The sequence below is a fragment of the Podarcis raffonei genome, chromosome 14 (assembly GCF_027172205.1).
Source record: "Podarcis raffonei isolate rPodRaf1 chromosome 14, rPodRaf1.pri, whole genome shotgun sequence".
Taxonomy (NCBI): domain Eukaryota; kingdom Metazoa; phylum Chordata; class Lepidosauria; order Squamata; family Lacertidae; genus Podarcis; species Podarcis raffonei.
The window spans coordinates 21249542-21267759 of NC_070615.1; the positions used below are offsets into that span (position 1 = coordinate 21249542).

The 18218-nt window shown below is 41.1% G+C and overlaps 1 protein-coding gene across 12 annotated transcripts in view; it reads right to left on the minus strand.

Moving 5' to 3' along the window:
• MEF2A (myocyte enhancer factor 2A) overlaps positions 1-18218 on the minus strand; it is an 88541-nt gene that overhangs the window by 30876 nt on the left and 39447 nt on the right. For 6 of the 12 annotated variants that reach the window (XM_053364242.1, XM_053364243.1, XM_053364244.1 and 3 more), the window contains one exon: positions 1720-1851. In XM_053364242.1, coding sequence (XP_053220217.1) covers positions 1720-1851 — 132 coding nt within the window. Of the gene's footprint in view, positions 1-1517; positions 1656-1719; positions 1852-18218 lie in introns of all 12 variants that reach the window. The other 6 variants (XM_053364234.1, XM_053364233.1, XM_053364236.1 and 3 more) reach the window with 2 other exon arrangements.

Below are 18218 nucleotides of genomic sequence, written 5' to 3' on the forward strand. Positions count from 1 at the left end.
CCTAAAAACATGTAACAGAAATGACTGCATATTCTTCCACAATTCACTACCACCCCCACTACCTTTTGCTATGGCCCTTATATCAATTTCTAGATTGTAAGGCTGTCATGACAGAGACCTCTCCTTTTCAAATGCCATATACTTGGATGATGCTATATAAAATAAGAACCAACAAAAACAGCTTCCTTATAGTTTGACTGGTAAATAATTTACCATAATATGACTATGTTATATTCTATTGTTATATGAGCAACACATCATCACTACAAGGTAGAATTTTGCCTTAAATAGCACACTGAAAAATTCCTTTAGCAATTCATTTAAGAGAGTAATAAATCACAGGACTTTATTTTTAAAAACCTTCTTTTGGTGTGTACAGAATGCTAGTCTTGGAATGAACAAAACAAAAGAATATTAGGACATATTTAGCAATAGAAACTAACAAGGTTTTGAAAAAAAATGCCATAGCTTCTGCCAACAAAATTGGGAAATTATAGTTGTGCAATCATGTTTATTTTCATTTATGTAGAATGCTTATATCCTCCTTTATGGTCTTAAACACTCTCAAAGTGACTTACAAAGGTTTCTCAAAAGAAAATCACACTCAGATATGGCTTCCCTTATAGACTAAGGACAATAATTATCTGACCAATTACTCAATGGCATATGCTGATAATCCTCTCTCTCTCAATGATTTTCTTAGTGAGGGACAAAAACAACTGATCACAATATACAGACTACCTTAACTTCTTAAGAGTTACAGGTTTTACTTCAAAGGCATCTGAGTTCTATACCAAGGAATACCCAGTTCTGAAAATATTTTAATATAAAAATACTGCAGCATATTTTTCACAGATCTAGGATGATACATGGCAAAATAACAGAAAACAACTACTGTGGTACCTTGGTTGTCGAATTTAATCCATTCCGGGAGCCCATTGGACTCCCAGAACCGTTCGAAAACCAAGGCACAGGATCTGATTGGCTGCAGGAACTTCCTGCACTCAATCAGAAGCCGCGGAAGCTGCATCAGACATTCGGCTTCCGAAAAACATTCGCAAACTGGAACACTCACTTCCGGGTTTTTCAGGAGCCAAGCTGTTGGAGAGCCAAGGTCCCACTGTAGTTTATTGAGAAAAGACTGAAGAAAGACAGGAGCCTGTACAGGAGCCTGTACAGAATGGATTTCTCTAGGCCTGAAAGGTTTGTACTAGGCCTTGTTTGATTTCAGCTAACAAAGTAGACACTGTAAGCATTTTTGTTTCTCTGTGACCAGAAATTTAATGAAAACAGTGCTTCTTAGGAAGTGGAGTGTGTAAGAGGCTTTTCCTGCCTTTCTCAGAGTTCATATAAAAATCCCAAGATTTCTGTCTCAGATTCATGCATCTTGCATGAATATTTCTGCTTTATAAGCTTGTACAACAATGTCATCTTTAATGTAGCTTTCAAAGTTAAGGAGATGTTGCAAAATGTTCTCATGCATATAATAAAGTCACAAGCCATACCACAGTACTCACTGCGATTTTATGATTCCGCATCATATTATCAAACTCTTCATTAATTTTTTTATATTTTTCTTCTGTATGTGGCGTGAGCACATATGAAGTGTCAGGGTCCGGGCTGTCGCACCCTCTGTTTTCCTTCTTGTTCAGAGCCTAAATAATGAAGTTAATAAAAAGAATCAACAAATAAAAAGTAGGAGCTAAGAAAAGTACTTACAGGGCCTCGCTTGAAAATAAAATCACTATCTTCATTTAGTTTGCTGAATCTGTCCTCCGATAGTGGACTGTGCTCAAAGTAATCGTCAGCATCAGGGCTCTCACAACCATTAAGGCCTTTCTTTCTTAAAGTCTGAAATACAATTGGAAAATTCACACAGACAATACTAAACTTGCCATAATTTTTTAATCGCAAATTTGCATTAAGAAGGTACACACTGTTTTACAACCAGAGCCACTGAAATAAGTGTATCCATATACACTGATACTTTAGTATTGTTAAACACATGCAGTTCTATCCCAACGTCAATGGGCCTACTCTATATAGGACTAGCACTGGATACAATACCTACAATTCTCTCTTCCCCTGCCCTTTATAATTGCTACAGTGATTTTCAAACTTTTCTAAGAGATGGGGGTTTCTGTCAGAAACTGTAATAGCTCATTGACCACTATCTATTTTCTCTGGCAATTAAAAATAGCCACAAAAGAATTTGTGAGAACAGTTTGTAGGCACCAGCCCTGTGTGAACTGAGAGCATATCCTAGAACAAGGATGTACAGAAGATAGGGAATGATCTACCTTGCAAGGCAGTCTAATGATCATTTAACAAGTAAAGTCATAACTAATCCAGGTTAAGAGCTCCTGTGGCTCACACTGCACAGTAAACAAGGTTCTGCATTATTTTTTCTCTTGGCTTTTTAAAAGCAAAACTGCCCTGAGATCTGGAATGAAGGAAGCATAAGCAAGCAGAGGCAGCTTAATCCTTTCCCCCCTCTGGCACTGTTTGAGCTCAGAAATCACTCTCCACAAGCTGTTAAGAGTGTTCTCTTTGTGAATTTTTGAGCCGGCATAGAAAGGGTTGAGCAGCTTTTTTCTGTCTTCCATCTTCCACTCCAACATTCTATAATGTGCAACTTATTTTGTAAATTTAAGCATGTTTTGTAAACCAGAGATTCTAGTTGAAAATAAAAATTTCCTGCAAGATGAAGGCATTCCTTGGAAGACAAACCAACATATGTAAGGTTCCCTGGGCTTTGGAACTTTGAAAACTACTATTCTAAGCAGTGTTTAAAATCCAACTAACAGTAAAACTGTATGGGGACGCGGGTGGCGCTGTGGGTAAAACCTCAGTGCCTAGGACTTGCCAATCGCATGGTCAGTGGTTCGAATCCCCGCGGCGGGGTGAGCTCCCGTCTTTCGGTCCCAGCTCCTGCCCACCTAGCAGTTCGAAAGCACCCTTAAGTGCAAGTAGATAAATAGGTACCGCTTTCTAGCGGGAAGGTAAACGGTGTTTCCGTGTGCTGCTCTGGTGCCAGTTCGCCAGAGCAGCTTCGTCACGCTGGCCACGCGACACAGAAGTGTCTGCGGACAGCGCTGGCTCCCGGCCTCTAGAGTGAGATGAGCGCACAACCCTAGAGTCTGTCAAGACTGGCCCGTACGGGCAGGGGTACCTTTACCTTTAACAGTAAAACTGTAGGTGTTGGGTTTTTTAAAAAAAAAATCACTAATGAACCCAAGTCACTCTCTCATAATATTCTATGAGCATGTCATGCTTAGTTTACAAATTAGAAATCCAATCAGTTGATAAATAATAAGCACCCATGGTATCCAGAAAGGAGGAGAATATATCCCATTTTATTACTTACAAGATTTTGCTGTGAGAAATACTGGGAGAGAAGCTTTAGTCAAAACTATTTGAACTTCATAAACACCACTGGAGAAGTTGAATTCTAATGGTCTTCAAGCAAACCTACACAGATCTGAAGCCGTTATTATCTTGTAATTTCTTAGCAACCACTGCTAGTAACAGCTTGTCTTAATGTAAGACAATGATAAGACCAAAGAAGGCCTATCTAGTCCAGCATATTCTATTCACAGCGGCCAACCAGTTGTCAGACATAAGTCCAAAAGTACTCCTGACCACCTGAGATTCCAAGAAACTGTTATACAGAATCATACTGCCTTCAACAGTGGATGTAGAACATTGGCATCATGGCTAGTGGTCATTAATAGCCTTATCCTCCATGAATACAGTATGTCTAATCACATTTTAAAACCATCCAAGTTAATACCGTCACTGCATCCTGTAGAAGTAAATACCATAAACCAAGCATGTCCGAAGTCCGTTTTGGGAGCCTAATCCTGCCTGCTGGTCGGTTTAATCCAGCCCTTGTGGCAGTTTATTTCTTGGGGTAAAATCCTAAAAAAACACACTAAAGAACTAAAAAGCTCAACAACTTCAATCCTTAAAAAAGCTCAACAACTTTACAACTTTGGGGTAAAATCCTAAAAAAAGGTCAACAACATATCAATCCTAAAATCCATATGCTGTATGGTATGGCTTGGCTAGTAGCTAATGAGGCCTTTTGGCATTTAACCCTCACATTCCTCCTTTCTGCAAAGCCAGGGTGGGTTTTCCATCCTGCTTCTACAACCCTTTCTCATCCTTTCCCGACACCTCTTTTCTCCCTGTCCTCTCCTATTTCACCCCATCCTACCCCATTCCACCCTCTTGACTGATATCAGAAGAGAGGGAAAGGGAGGGGGAGGAAGGGACAGCTTTGCCTTTCCCTCTTTCCTCCCTCCAGCTACTTTAGCCCTGCTTGGGCGGGTACAGGTTGATTCGGTCAGGAACTTCCCTTCCCCAATTTTGGTAGATTGGTTTCCCCACATTACATCCCGATTCCAGCACTGGAATGAATTTTAGGGTTCTCTGTGTGTGGTTGCCTCTAAGGATGTGGGGGATGTCACTGCCCTCCTTTATGGATCTCTCCCAGGAGCCACCACCCAACATCTTGGTTAGAAGGTCTGCTGCAGGCAGACAGGCTCCTCTCAGGCTGCCCTGGCTCCTTCATTCCCCTCTCACTGACTTGTACACATGCTGTTTCCTCATGCAGTAAAAGAGGGGTAAGAGCTGGCTGCAAATGTGTACAAGAGTGTTGCTGTGACAAGGGCCTTAAGCAAATACAGATATAGGAAGTTTTGGCTAAATTTCTTTCCTAGCAGCTCCAAAGTTCACTTAGCATTTCACATAACACAATCAAATTGTGTAAAGCTCTCAAGCCATCAGTTAGATATCATTCCTTCTCAGGTTACTTGGCATGGTGTTGCAAGTCCCACAGACAGTGCCTGGAACTCCCACTAAATCAGCATTCTCAGGAAAACAGGTGTAGCTTTCGGCAACACCTGTCACAACACTTAGCAGCACAGTCTAACCAATCAGGTGGATATGTATGTGGACTTAACCATACATGGCCCTGCTGTCCAGCACTTTGAAAGCTGCTAACCCTCCCAAACCTTCAACAAGGCTAAGCCTGCCAGTCTTCTACACTGATATCAGCAGGGAAAATGCTAACACTACAGTCTGGGTTACAGTTAACCTTTACAAATTATTGAATACTATAAATAGATTTAGAAAGTTTGTGGCATTCATACCAGAATACACACATTTTGCCCAACATGTCTCAACACTTTATACTTGAATAGCCAGAAAAAAAGAAATGTAGATTAAAAAACACTATCTTAAGTTAGAAAAAAAAAGTACAAGCCAGAGGCTGCTGACCATTTCCAAGAAACACAGCAATCTTATTTTGTGTGTGATGTGTGTACTATATTTTAATCTAGAAGCATTGTGGAGTATTCAGTATGTGTATTAAAGGAAAAATCTAGAATCAATTCATCCCACACTCTGAAGCATATCCTTTTAAACTCAGAACAAAAGAACATATGCACTGTTCGTAATTGTTATTTTTATCGTGTTAAGAATGGAATTAACCCTACTTTAACTCAGGAGGAAGGAAAAGGTTTCACAATCTCCCACTTCAGATTCTGGAAACCCTCACTCTAAACCAAGTTCTTGTCACTCTTGGGCCACTTAAAGTTACAGTCTCCCATTTCTGAAGAAACAAGTCAAAGCCAAGGCATTTGGTCTCCTAATTGCAAACACAGAAACATCCCTTTGCGGGCCCAACTCTGATAAGAGTACCACTTACTTTATCATTATCAAGTACCATAAGAGTAAACTGTTACTCTTTGTGTCAAGGGAGGCACAAGTGGAATGCTCTAATCTAACTGGGCAGAATCAGTGGGCTGTTTTCTAACAGGCAACCATGTCACGGATAACCCACCAAGGCTTAAAAAGTGAGAAAGACCCAAATGTTGGGAATGCACCTATGTGCGGTGCAAAAGAAAAGATTCCAAAATCCCATCATAATTACACTTTGCATCATATCCTCTATTTGGTACTTCATATATTTTGAGTTTTGTACTGTTTAAAAAGGCTTTTCTAAACCAAATGCAAGGTCAGCTGCTGTGACAGAGAGTCTTCTTTGTGGAGACTCTCTTCTTTCTCCACAATGAGGGACCAACAGATTTTGTCAGCCAGTAACATCTGTGGTTTTCAAAACTCAGCCTCTCTCACAATTCAGGGGCAGGGAAAAGATCTCATGGCTGATACAACACTGTGGTTCAGAAGCACTTGGAAGCAGAAGCAAGATCCTGTAGGTGTCAAGGTGCTTCTGAAGCTCAGTGTGATATTGGCAAGAACTCATGCATTCACCTTCTGAAAGCAGTGAGAAATCTTGTTTCCAAGTGTCCCCCAAAGACCAGTTCAAGGTCAGGTATGCACCATTCTCTCAAAAACAACATTTACAGGGTGGTAGCAGGATGACACTGTCAAGAAGCAGGTTACTATTATGATATTCATAGAAGCACTAGATCGAAACAGTACATACACTGATTTGGGGGCTGATAGGAACTGGAATCCAGTAACATCTGTGAGGGCCACAAGGTTCCCCATCCCTGGTGTAAATCCTGTTTGTACAAAAAGCTGCACCTGAGCACAGTCAAGGGCTTACAGGTAAACATTAGCCTTCAAGTTGCTCTCACTGTGGCCATACTAGTGAGGTCTCAACCATGGCAGCCGAAACGCAGCAACCTCTGCAAACTTTCAGAGCACAGAGTGCTTGCTCCTTTCCTACACTGCGTCAAGTAAATAAATCAAGGAGCCTCACCTGCTTAGTTCTTTCAAAATGTATGTTCATGCTCTCTGTGAAAGCCTTTATAGTAGAGAAGGGAGGTGGATTCTTTGAATATTCATAACAAGGAATATTCACAACAACTAACAGCAACTCTTGCTGTCTCCTTTATTGCCTCTGTGCAATTCAACAAATGTCACTTTTCCAAATATTGATAAAGTGAAGAAACTCTGCTATACCACACTTTCCATTCCTGCTTCTTTCAATAGCCTGTTGCTACTTATAATTCCTCCCCCTCCCACCAACATGGCCACCTGCAGTTTTTGACCCCCCAATAGAAATGCAACCTTAAAGAAGAAAGACTGTCCAAAGAACATACATATAAGGGCACAAGAAGTTTTATTATAAGCTGTGAAGAAAGAGCAACAGGCTCCCTCAAGAGATGGCTCCACAACAGGAGAAACTTGTCAAGTAACCCTGTGAGAAACTGCTTCGCAAAAACATGGGAGAATGCCTATTAAAACATCCAGCAGAACATGATGTGCAGATATGGCCCTAAAGTAGGTTTAAAGAAGAGTTCACCACTGGCAATCAAAAATGAAATAATCAAAAATGAAATCTGCAGATTTTACTAAGGGACAATATCAACACTTACTGGAAGAATTTCTTCCAGTAAAGCAGTGCATCTCTTGGAGAATGTTATGGCATCCCCATCTGACATGCTTTCATAAATAAGTATGGGAGATACTGAAAAGGGGTTACTTTCAATTCTGTGAAAGGAAGACAGGAAATCATGGAATACTACCACTCACCCATGCAACACCGCCTTCAGTGGGGAGATATTGCCATGCTACATCAACAAGGATGGCCCTTAATCTGCCATGGCTCAATTTAAGGCCCTTGTAAACATCCCCAGGGGCAGAGAGACTGGCTCCTCCTTGATTCCAGAACCTGACACTTTCTTATTTTTTCAGATGGCAAAGAAATCTACATCCATTATGTCCCTAAAGGGACTCTGCAGGAACCACTCTACAGATGCATCAATTCAAACACGTATTTTTTCTTTCAAACAAAGTGGGTTATTACTGGACTAAAATTATGATCATAACCTCAAAACAGATTAGGACCTGAGATTAAAGGTTCCCTAGCATATCTTCTGTGAAGTTCCATCCCCACCTCACTTATCTATATATCAGCAGTAGCAACTGTGTGGACATGAATCATGAAGGCAAAGACTGAATGCTTACAGTCCTAGCCTCATGCTCTCCAATCCAAGAGAACTGTGTTTCTGAGCCCCTGATCGCTTCACTCACTAACCCCCACCAACCCACCCCCTTATCAACTCTCCCCTTAGACCTCACCAAACCCACCCTCCTTCCCTTAGACCTCCTCCTGCTCATATTGCCTGCCTCAGATCAACAACACTGTTTCCATCTCAGCAGTAGAGGGTGAGGAGGAGGAAGGCAGTAGGTGGTGGCAGAGCAGGATGGTTGTTGGGGAGTTTCCCTGTCCTGTACTGACTGCTCCTCTGCAGCTTGCGGGGACCAGCCAGCCAGCTGCCTCCAAGTTATCTGTGTGAGGCAGTCATCGGCAGAGCAGGATGGTTGCTGAGTAGCTGCCCCACCCTTTCTTGACAGTTTTTCCATGGCTCACCTAAGCACCCACCCACATCCATCTCCCTCTTCTGCTTCCCTTCTCCCTCACCCACCAATGCTGCTGTGATGGCCCAACAGCTCTCAGAAGGCTGTTGTCATGTTGTAGCTTGCAGCAGCATTTGTTGGCAACCAAGCAAACTGCAGCATGATGACAGCATTACCTTATTATTATATGTATGTAAGCAAACTGCAATTCCACAAAGACCAGCTGCCTTTGGCCACCTCATCATCACAATCAGTGCCCTATTTCCATAACGGTGAATCCATGCTCAGAGCTCAGAAGGATGCAGATAGTAAGTCACACTTCAATGAAGATTAACCTTGTCATGGTTGGAGGCGGGGGGTGGGAACAGAATGGAGTAATGATAAGGAGTTAGGACTGGTCAACCTTCGCTGTACTGACAAGATCCAGGGGTCCAGAACTGGAGTAAATGAAAGTAAAGGTATGCCAAATGGACAAAAAGTAGCAGGTGTCATGAAGTCCGGGAGATTCTGAATTATATGACCCTCTTGTATAGGACTCTGACAACAATCCATTGCCAGTGCCTTCAAATTACTGCCCCACTCCTACAGCATATAGGTCTTGGCATGCATACTATTCAGCTAATGATAAAATCTAATGCATAATATACTATATAACAATAAAGGTGTATAATAATTAGGTGACAGCATATGAAAAAGATGGTAGCCAGTTAGGAACATAATTATAGTAAAAATTACTGATTAACAGAGAAGGCAGCAAAAAAGACCCCTAACGTGTCAGTTCAGTGTTGAAATGTCTATTTAAATAAAAAAGGTTTTTGTCCTCCTGAAAAAAATAGGGTGTGATAAACCTTCCTCAGTAAGGAGCTCCAAAGCCTGGGAGTAGACACATACTCTTAAGAGACCTCTGGTGTCATGAATAGTCCAAACTGGAGGACTCTAAACTGAAAATGTCCAATTCCATATGTAAGTCTAAGAAAAGACCAGCGTTTTTGGTCTGATGGCCCTGCAAAAATATGAGTTCTAGATGTCCAGGACTGCAAACTGACCATCTTTACAAAACAAATGGACAATGGTCTCTACTGACAGCTCTGAGTTTGCTAAATGGGTCATCTACAATCAAAGTAACTAAAATAAAAACCTTGTAAGCATTACAATGCAAAACCCACTCTATGGCTCCATTTTCCAAACAGTTGATTCCTCATCCAGCAATAGGAGTGATGGAGCTACCCTGGAGTCTGAAGGCTCAAGTCAAATTACATACCTGAGATGAAATCCAACCCATGCAGTTGAAAGAACTGGGGCAATATCTAACCATTCATCCCTGAAAACTGCAAGTTGGTTGGCAAAATATACATGATGGCTGAAGTGGCTCTGGATGGAAGCAAAAAATGATGTATTGTAGAGTTCATCCTGTCATTATGGAATCCTGGGCAGTCTGATGGAATGGCATATGAAGTATTACTACAAATCATAAAAATGCCAGCACAGTAAGACTAAACTGGGACCTTTGCTGATAGACGGATTAAAAGAAAGAGATGATGCCCCAAGAAATGCATATTTGCGAATGTTCTACCTGAGAAATCAGAATCTCTTCTATGTGGATAAACTAAATGGATCTACTCAGAACAACTGTTACTTGCTTTCCCCCTCTAGTACATAATCTTTTCCCTATCAAATCCAGTGAATATTCAGAATTTGCTAAAAGTAATTCATTACTTTTGCTAGTGCCGTGTGTCCATCCAGAGTAAATATTGCTAGAACAGGGTCTGGTAGAGCCTTCATAGTCAATATCCTGTAGTTAGCTTTTTCAAATCTATGCTCTTCAGTTAAATGTCATGTACCTTCGCCATCTGAGAGACAATCTGTCTGCTTTGTGGACTTAAAGCCACTGCTACTCTCAGAGGCCAAGATACCCAGCACCAAAAAATTAGCTAGGTTGCTAGTCACTGGCCTGGGAGCTTCATCAGGCCCTCTAGGGAATTTTCCCACCCACCCAGACATTGCTATTTTGGTTGCAAAATGGGAATAAAAATTAAAGTAGACTCAGCACTGGGGAGGTAGATAAGTATAAACCTTTCCATCCAGCCCAGTCCTTTAATTGATACACAAATTGCCCCCTCTTCTGTTACCAGATTTATCATTTAAGTGGGGAGAGGGCAATTATCCCCCTCACCAGCTGACCTGCACAGGTCAGGGCAATGTGCCTTTGTCTGTGGTGTATTCATGGCCACAGCCACCGCTAGCATGTGACCACCAGAGGGTTGGTCAAGGTTAACCATGCTGAGTTTAGTGGGAAGGGTGACTCAGTAGCTGCCAGTTCAGAATCCAAGGGATAGGTTTAAGCCTGGTCTCTGTACTTGTTCTGGCCTGTCTAGTAAAATTTGGACAGATTGCTCATGGGGTTTGCCTGAGCAGTTTAGGGAGAGAAGATAGTCAGTAGGAGCTGGCAAATTTGCTGCTACACTCATCACACTTTACAAAGGAGGTGTTTCATAGACAATCTGAGGGCCCCTGCTACAGGACTGAATTTAAAAGATTTTTAAAACTCCACAAAATTTCTCCAGCTCAGAATTAAAAAGCTAGGAGTTCCTCACTCTATGGTAGCAATATAGGAAATGAATTGAAGTTTTTTATTGTTGTTTAGTCATTTAGTCATGTCCGATTCTTCGTGACCCCATGGACCAGAGCATGCCAGGCACTCCTGTCTTCCACTGCCTCCCACAGTTTGGTCAAACACATGTTAGGAGCTTCAATAACACTGTCCAACCATCTCATCCTCTGTCGTCCCCTTCTCCTTATGCCCTCAATCTTTCCCAACATCAGGGTCTTTTCCAGGGAGTCTTCTCTTCTCATGAGGTAGGCAAAGTATTGGAGCCTCAGCTTCAGGATCTGTCCTTCCAGTGAGCACTCAGGGCTGATTTCCTTAAGAATGGATAGATTTGATCTTCTTGCAGTCCATGGGACTCTCAAGAGTCTCCTCCAGCACCGTAATTCAAAAGCATCAATTCTTCGGCGATTTGCCTTCTTTATGGTCCAGCTCTCACTTCCATACATCACTACTGGGAAAACCATAGCTTTAACTATATGGACCTTTGTTGGCAAGGTGATGTCTCTGCTTTTTAAGATGCTGTGTCGGTTTGTCATTGCATTTCTCCCAAGAAGCAGGAGTCTTTTAATTTTGTCACTGCTGTCGCAGTCTGTAGTGATCACGGAGCCCAAGAAAGTAAAATCTCTCACTGCCTCCATTTCTTCCCCTTCTATTTGCCAGGAGGTGATGGGACCAGTGGCCATGATCTTCGTTTTTTTGATGTTGAGCTACTGTGCCTTAATGCTACAACGTAGTGGTCAAGAGAAAAAGGGCTTCCTCACTCTTCAAAAAGCTGTAGACATTTATGTACATGCAAATATCTGAGGACACGAAGGATAATTCCAAATATTATATAACTAGTATGGCACTATACACTGAATATGGACATCCAAGACATGGGACAAAATGCCTGTTCAGCCATGCAGCTCACCTGGTGACAAGCTGATTACACACCTTTACATCATAGGAGTACAAGAAAAAATACTTTTATCTGTGCTGTGACTTACACTTCAATCCTCATTCCACTCATATGTAAAAGCAAACACAAGTGATGATTCTATTTTATGCTTAAATATTTTGGCACTCTTCCAAAGGATTTCTACATCCTCCTAACACCTGCATAAAATTCACCATGATGCCTAATACAAATACAAGCATATTTTTAAATACAGAAATAATAAAAAACCACACACACAATACCCAGCCTGTTATATTATTCTGTAATCCCTAATGTCAAGCAACAATTTGGCTGGATTTACAAAAACAGCCTGGTACAATGCCAGCTGGAATCAGTTTCAGTTGAATCTAACCTTGATTGAACAGAATATTCAGTTTGACTTTGTAGGTACTCAAGATTTATGCGACTGGAGGATTAATTTTTAAATGCAGGTATTAATTTCCAGGTGCAATGAAACTCTACCTAAAGTTTAATCAAATTAAAGAACATGTAAAGGCTTGCTTTCACAATTCTATTTACAATTTGCAGAAAAGAGCCATCTTCTGTTATTACAGTATAGCATATTCAGTATGCTACACAATTCCAATTAAAATTAGCATTCATAAACACGCATAGGAAAATATAACACCCATATAGCATGAAATATTATTGACATCTAATGTTAATAAATTTCTAATATTTGCAAATAAACATGCTCTCAGGCCTTTTTTTATATACAGTCATACCTCTTGTTGTGTTTGCTTCACGTTGCGGCTTTTCAGGTTGCGAATGCAGCAAACCCGGAAGTGTATACTTCTGGGTTTTGCCACGCACGCATGCGCAGAAGCATTCTGCACAATTTGCACATGCACAGAAGCACTCTATTGCGCTCCACGCTTGCGCAGAAGTGCCGCTCTGGTTGCGGACTTTTCGGGGTGCGAACAGCACCCTGGAACGGATCGTGTCCGCAACTAGAGGTACCACTGTATATAACAATGCTGTTGCATACAAAATAAAATACTTCTAAGACAAATCCTAAATACACTTATTAAACCACTGCTGAAGAAAACAAGACTCACTGCAATCGATGTGGCTAGGAATAGGTTTATTGCGACACCAGGCAGGACAGAATAATCAATTAAATTTATATTAAATTACTAATATTAATTTGTATTTATATGGTTAAAATAATCATTATGAAAATGTTTTGTATTCAAAATTTCTCCTTCAAGGTTCACTTTGGATGATATGAGTGGGAAAGGGTTAATCTACAAATACTTCTGCTTTAATTGCACACATAAGCAATAAACAGTTGAGTCAACGGGTTGCTTTCCAGAGAAGCACAGGTCGCAGAAGTGGTCACAAATGTCTACCACTTGTATTTATTGTATTTTTAATATTCTGTTGGGGACCGCCCAGAGTGGCTGGGGAAACCCAGCCTGGTGGGCGGGGTATAAATAATAATAATAGGCTTAGGGTAGGCTTGTGAGTCGTGGGTGGGCAGTGGGCCAAATGTCACCCCCCTCAGCAAAGACACCAGGGGTGGACTGCCCCCACCGCACCCCCCTTCCTCCGCCACTGAGTACATCACAACAGCCCCATGCTCAGCTTGCCCTTGACAAATATTATTCAACATTTCTAGCAGATTCATACAAGTGGCCTTCTCCTTTTTCCATCACTGAACAGCTTGTGTGTTTTTTGGAATGAAGAAATCTAGGGGAGTTTCCAAAGCAATTTGCAGTTCTGCCTAGATGGCCACAGTTCATATCCACAAAGCCTCTGGGCACACATAAAGATAGACTTTAGAGGCAGGCCATAGAAAATTCAACAGTTTGTTACAATGTCAAAGTTAGAATGCTTCTGATTCTGCAGAACTAGTTTCTTTTTAGGTCAAGGGGAAAGGCCCATAAGTTTCATTTTTCTGGAGGCAGGTACACCAGAATGTGTCCCAATATGCAACTATAGAACAAAATTCTGGATATTCATCATCCTGAATTATTACTATTTTAGCAACAGGGTTTTTTTGACAATTAAGTAATTGGCCAATAAGTTTTTCTAGATTATCAACCTTTTCAAAAATCACCAAAGGAGCATGGCATTAAAATACCGTATTTTTCACTCTATAAGACGCACCAGACCACAAGACGCACCTAGTTTTTGGAGGAGGAAAATATTCTGAATCTCAGAAGCCAGAACAGCAAGAGGGATCGCTCCACAGTGAAAGCAGCAATCCCTCTTGCTGTTCTGGTTTCTGGAATAGCTGTGCAGCCTGCATTCGCTCCATAAGACGCATACACATTTCCCCTTATTTTAGGAGGGAAAAAGTGAGTCTTCTAGACTCTTCTAGAGCAAAAAATATGTTAATTCATTTTGCTACAGGGGGGAAGAAACATTTTGTAACTGTCAGCTGGATAATTCCCCCTTCCAAAAAAGAAAGTAAGTAAAAGGCATGTGTCAAAGACAAACCACACCAATTTTAATACATGACAAACTAAGAACTTATCAGATATTACACTTACACTGTACAGGCCAACTCACTAGATTCCCAAAGATCCATCAAATTTTCTTAGCTGATGGGGTCCAACAGAAGCAAATTTGCCTTTGGGCTTTGAATGAAACCTGTCACAAGCTACTATAGTTCTTTGAGGACCTATCTATATCAATCATCAATCTTGCTAAAATCAAGAAATTTTAAAAATGTAATTCTAAGTGAGGATAAGCCCCCTCCCAATTTTCATCAGGACCACAACACTATGATCCAATGGGAGCTTTTTTTTTCTATTGCTAATTGAAATACTGTGTGTTCTCTGGGGATGGGTGCTGCCAATGAGATTGTGGCTGTGGAAGGAAGGGTTAAACTACCCCTCCCTGTGTGCCATGGTCCTGAGGGAACTAGCCCTAAGCCTAGGATTAGTTTAAAATATTTTAACACAGGCACAACAAGCAAATTCATCCGTGTATCTTTTCACCTGAAAATAAGAGCGTTCTCCAAGGAAGGACAGAACAACGTAGCAAAAAATGGCGCACAAACATTGACATAAGTTCACTCATTTAATTTCACCCTTCTATCAGCATCATGAAGTAAATGTCTATCTGAAAATCCAGGTGTCTGCTTTGCTTTAAGATCGGTTATTATAGAAATAGATGCAGGTGTTTGGCTGCTCATCAACTATTTCTGGGCCTGGAACAGGCCAGAAGACCCTGTAAGGTTCTTATTTTATGCAGCCTTCAAAGCAAACATACTGAACTATCAATCTTTAAATGAAAACCTCTTCCTGTTCTAGAACTAAATCAGACTATGAATGTACTACACATTTTGTGTATGAAGACATATTTATTCAAGCTTGCATCTGGCAGAACTGTGCTGGTTGGTGTGTGTGCGTTTCACAATAATACTGATATATGTTTTTGAGTCTTTATTAGGACAATATCCTTCAGCATCTTCATAGAAAGGCAAAGATTATTAATAGACTGCATAATAGCTCTGCCTCTAAAACAAGAGTGGGAAATCCTTTTTAGCTCAAGGGCCACATTTCCTTCTGGGCAACTTTTTAGGGGTCACATGACAATGGTGGGTAGAGACAATGGGCAGAGCAACAAATGCAAATTTTAAAGTACATCCCCCTCTCTCTTCCACTCAGACAAGTAAGAGGCATTATCAGAGTTCAAGGACATGCTCCAGTCAGGCAAAGCAGGGCCAGTGAGGGGTGTTGGTTGGGGAGAAATCAAAGGTCCCAATAGAGGTGCCTGGAGGGCAGTATTGGGTCCGTGGCTCTGAGGTTCAATACTCCTGCTCTATAGTTCAGTTCTCCCTGTCTGGGGCATGGTGGGGGCTGACACTTCCCATGAGGGCAAGGCTACCTTTGAAAGCATAGCTCTGAGTACATCCATGTTTTCAAAAGCACTCTGCTGGCCTGGGACACCTTTTCCATGTTCTTTACAGCTTCTGCCTCTGGCTTGGGATTGAAAGGGCAGAGTTCTCAGAGGTGCTGTGGGCTGCATGAGGTACATGCACTGACCATCTGTGCTATCCGAAGTGCACAGTAATTCAAGACTGACCATATTTTAAAAACAGCTACTCAGCCCAACTCAGCACAGGCCAAGTATGCTGAAGGGATGCAGCCCCTTGCTTCCAAAGCAGAAAATTTAACTCTCTAGCAGTGGTCACCTTCAGCCAATTGGAAACTCCAATTGCCACATGTGGCAAGTGAGAGATTCCATTTACCAGAGTCAGTAAGAGCCACTGAGTGATCAGGGCCTAAATGCTAAGCTGCTCTTCAAAAAAGCAGCAACTTTAACCAAAACTGTGAACTGTTTCAGTAACTGTTTTCTGTTGCCACTACTGCACACCTCACAGAGCTGTTTCACCCTCGTGTATAGGAGAGCATGGAAATTACGTTCAAACCTTGAAAAATACAAAAATATATTGCTGAATGAGTCTCATTTCATTTGCACCTGTTCCCGTCCAGTGATAAAGCACAGTGGGTTAAGCAAGAATAGCACAGTAAAAAGCTAAGGCAGCATGTGAATCAACATCCATGTTGAAATTCTCTGGAAACCTAACTCATGGCCTCCCACCCCTGCATTAAAGCCATGCTTCTGCATGCGATTTCAACATTTTAAAACGGTACTTCAACTTAAGAGAGATATTAAAATGTTCTTCTTCCCGTATGTGTGACTAGCAGAAATGCTGTTTAGTGTCACACAGGACGAAAAAGAAGGTAGGTCACATTTTAGACAACTGCCTGAACTATGTCACTTTAAATTAATGAAGGGGCTGTACTGAATAAGTGCTCTCTTAATAGAAGAGGACAGAACTAGCAGACAATGACATGCAATTTCAGAGCTTCAAAGCTATATCGCTATCCTCGAAGAATAAAATTAAACTGTAAAAATAGTTTTGGTAGCTTGCTTTTTGTAATGCATCACACAATCAACCCAGATAGTTAACTTCCAAAGATCTTTAGATGCTCTAAAATGCACTGCAACTAAAAGTGGCACTTGAGTTTAGATACCATTAATGGATTCTACACTTGAAAAAGCAGACCTGGTCAAGATCATTCATAGAAGGTTCAACTAGTGTAACACTTCTCCCTAAGGTCACCTTTGAAAGTAGTCCAAAATTTCAAGCGGTCCAAAATGAGGCAGCAAGACTTACAAATTTTCTCAGCATATGTCAGATTTTTATGCCAGATCCACTAGCAAAGATTTGTTTCCAGGTGTAATTCAAGGTGCTCGTGTTAACCTTTAAAGCTCTAAACCAGGGGTGGGCAACCTGTGGCCCTCCAGATGTAGTAGGACTACAGTTCTCATCTTGTCCTAAGCAGTTTGGTGCAGGGATATTTGAAGAATTGCTTCAGGATACATCTACCTCTTCCTACATTTTCATCAACATCTGAGGATTGATGTGTCTTTTCTGGAAAATAATTAACTGAAAATTTTTCCCATGCATGTAAATCACATTAGAAAACATTCTGATGCTTAGAGAGTCATCTAATTTAACATGATTATTTTGCTTGTATTTAGCAAACAAAACTGAACATTTTGAAACCATCTTGCCTAATATTTGTCATTGGACTTCATTTGTGGTTACTAACCAACTTCTGGAATGGAAAATTTCCACAGGAGCAATCAAGCACTGGAATTTTTTCAGTTTTGGAAAATTCTACTTCCTGTCATTGCTTCTGAGGTCTTGCTCCATGTCCCTGCACTCAGAAATGAGTGGGGTGCGCACAAGGGACAGGGCATTTTCAATTGTGGTGCCATGACTGTACAACATCCTCCCAAGGAAGTATACTTGTATTTTAGTGAGTAGTAGGCGGCGGGGGGAATCTAGTCATCCAAGGAAGGTTTCTGAATGCTGATTAAGTATGTGTGCCACTGAATATTTTTATTTCTGTTTGTGATGCTGCACTTGTGCTTTTCATGCGTTTTCAGTGTTATACTGCTTGTTTCATTTTTGGTGTTTTATTACATTTTTGTAAGCTTTGTTGGAGGTCTCCCAAGGTGAAAAATGAAGCATACCAAGGACGTAGTGGGATAAATAAAATTCTAGCAGTGCTAAACTTTAAAGTTACAGGACTTTATTACAAACTTCTGAAAGTTTGTATTTATTTTTATTTGGATATTTATACTAGCTATTGCTTAATACATCTCAAATACTGCAAGCAGCAGTGTAGTTCACACCCTTCTCTTACAATCTGATTTAAGTTAAGTCACAAAACAGTACTTGCTCTCTTGGTTGCTGAAGAACCACTGTGAGCCTGGTAAGCAAAGCAGAGCCATCCAGCTCTACCTGCATTCAGAGAAACCCCCTTACCTAGCACTTTATCCTATGATGCCATTTTCTTGCTCTCT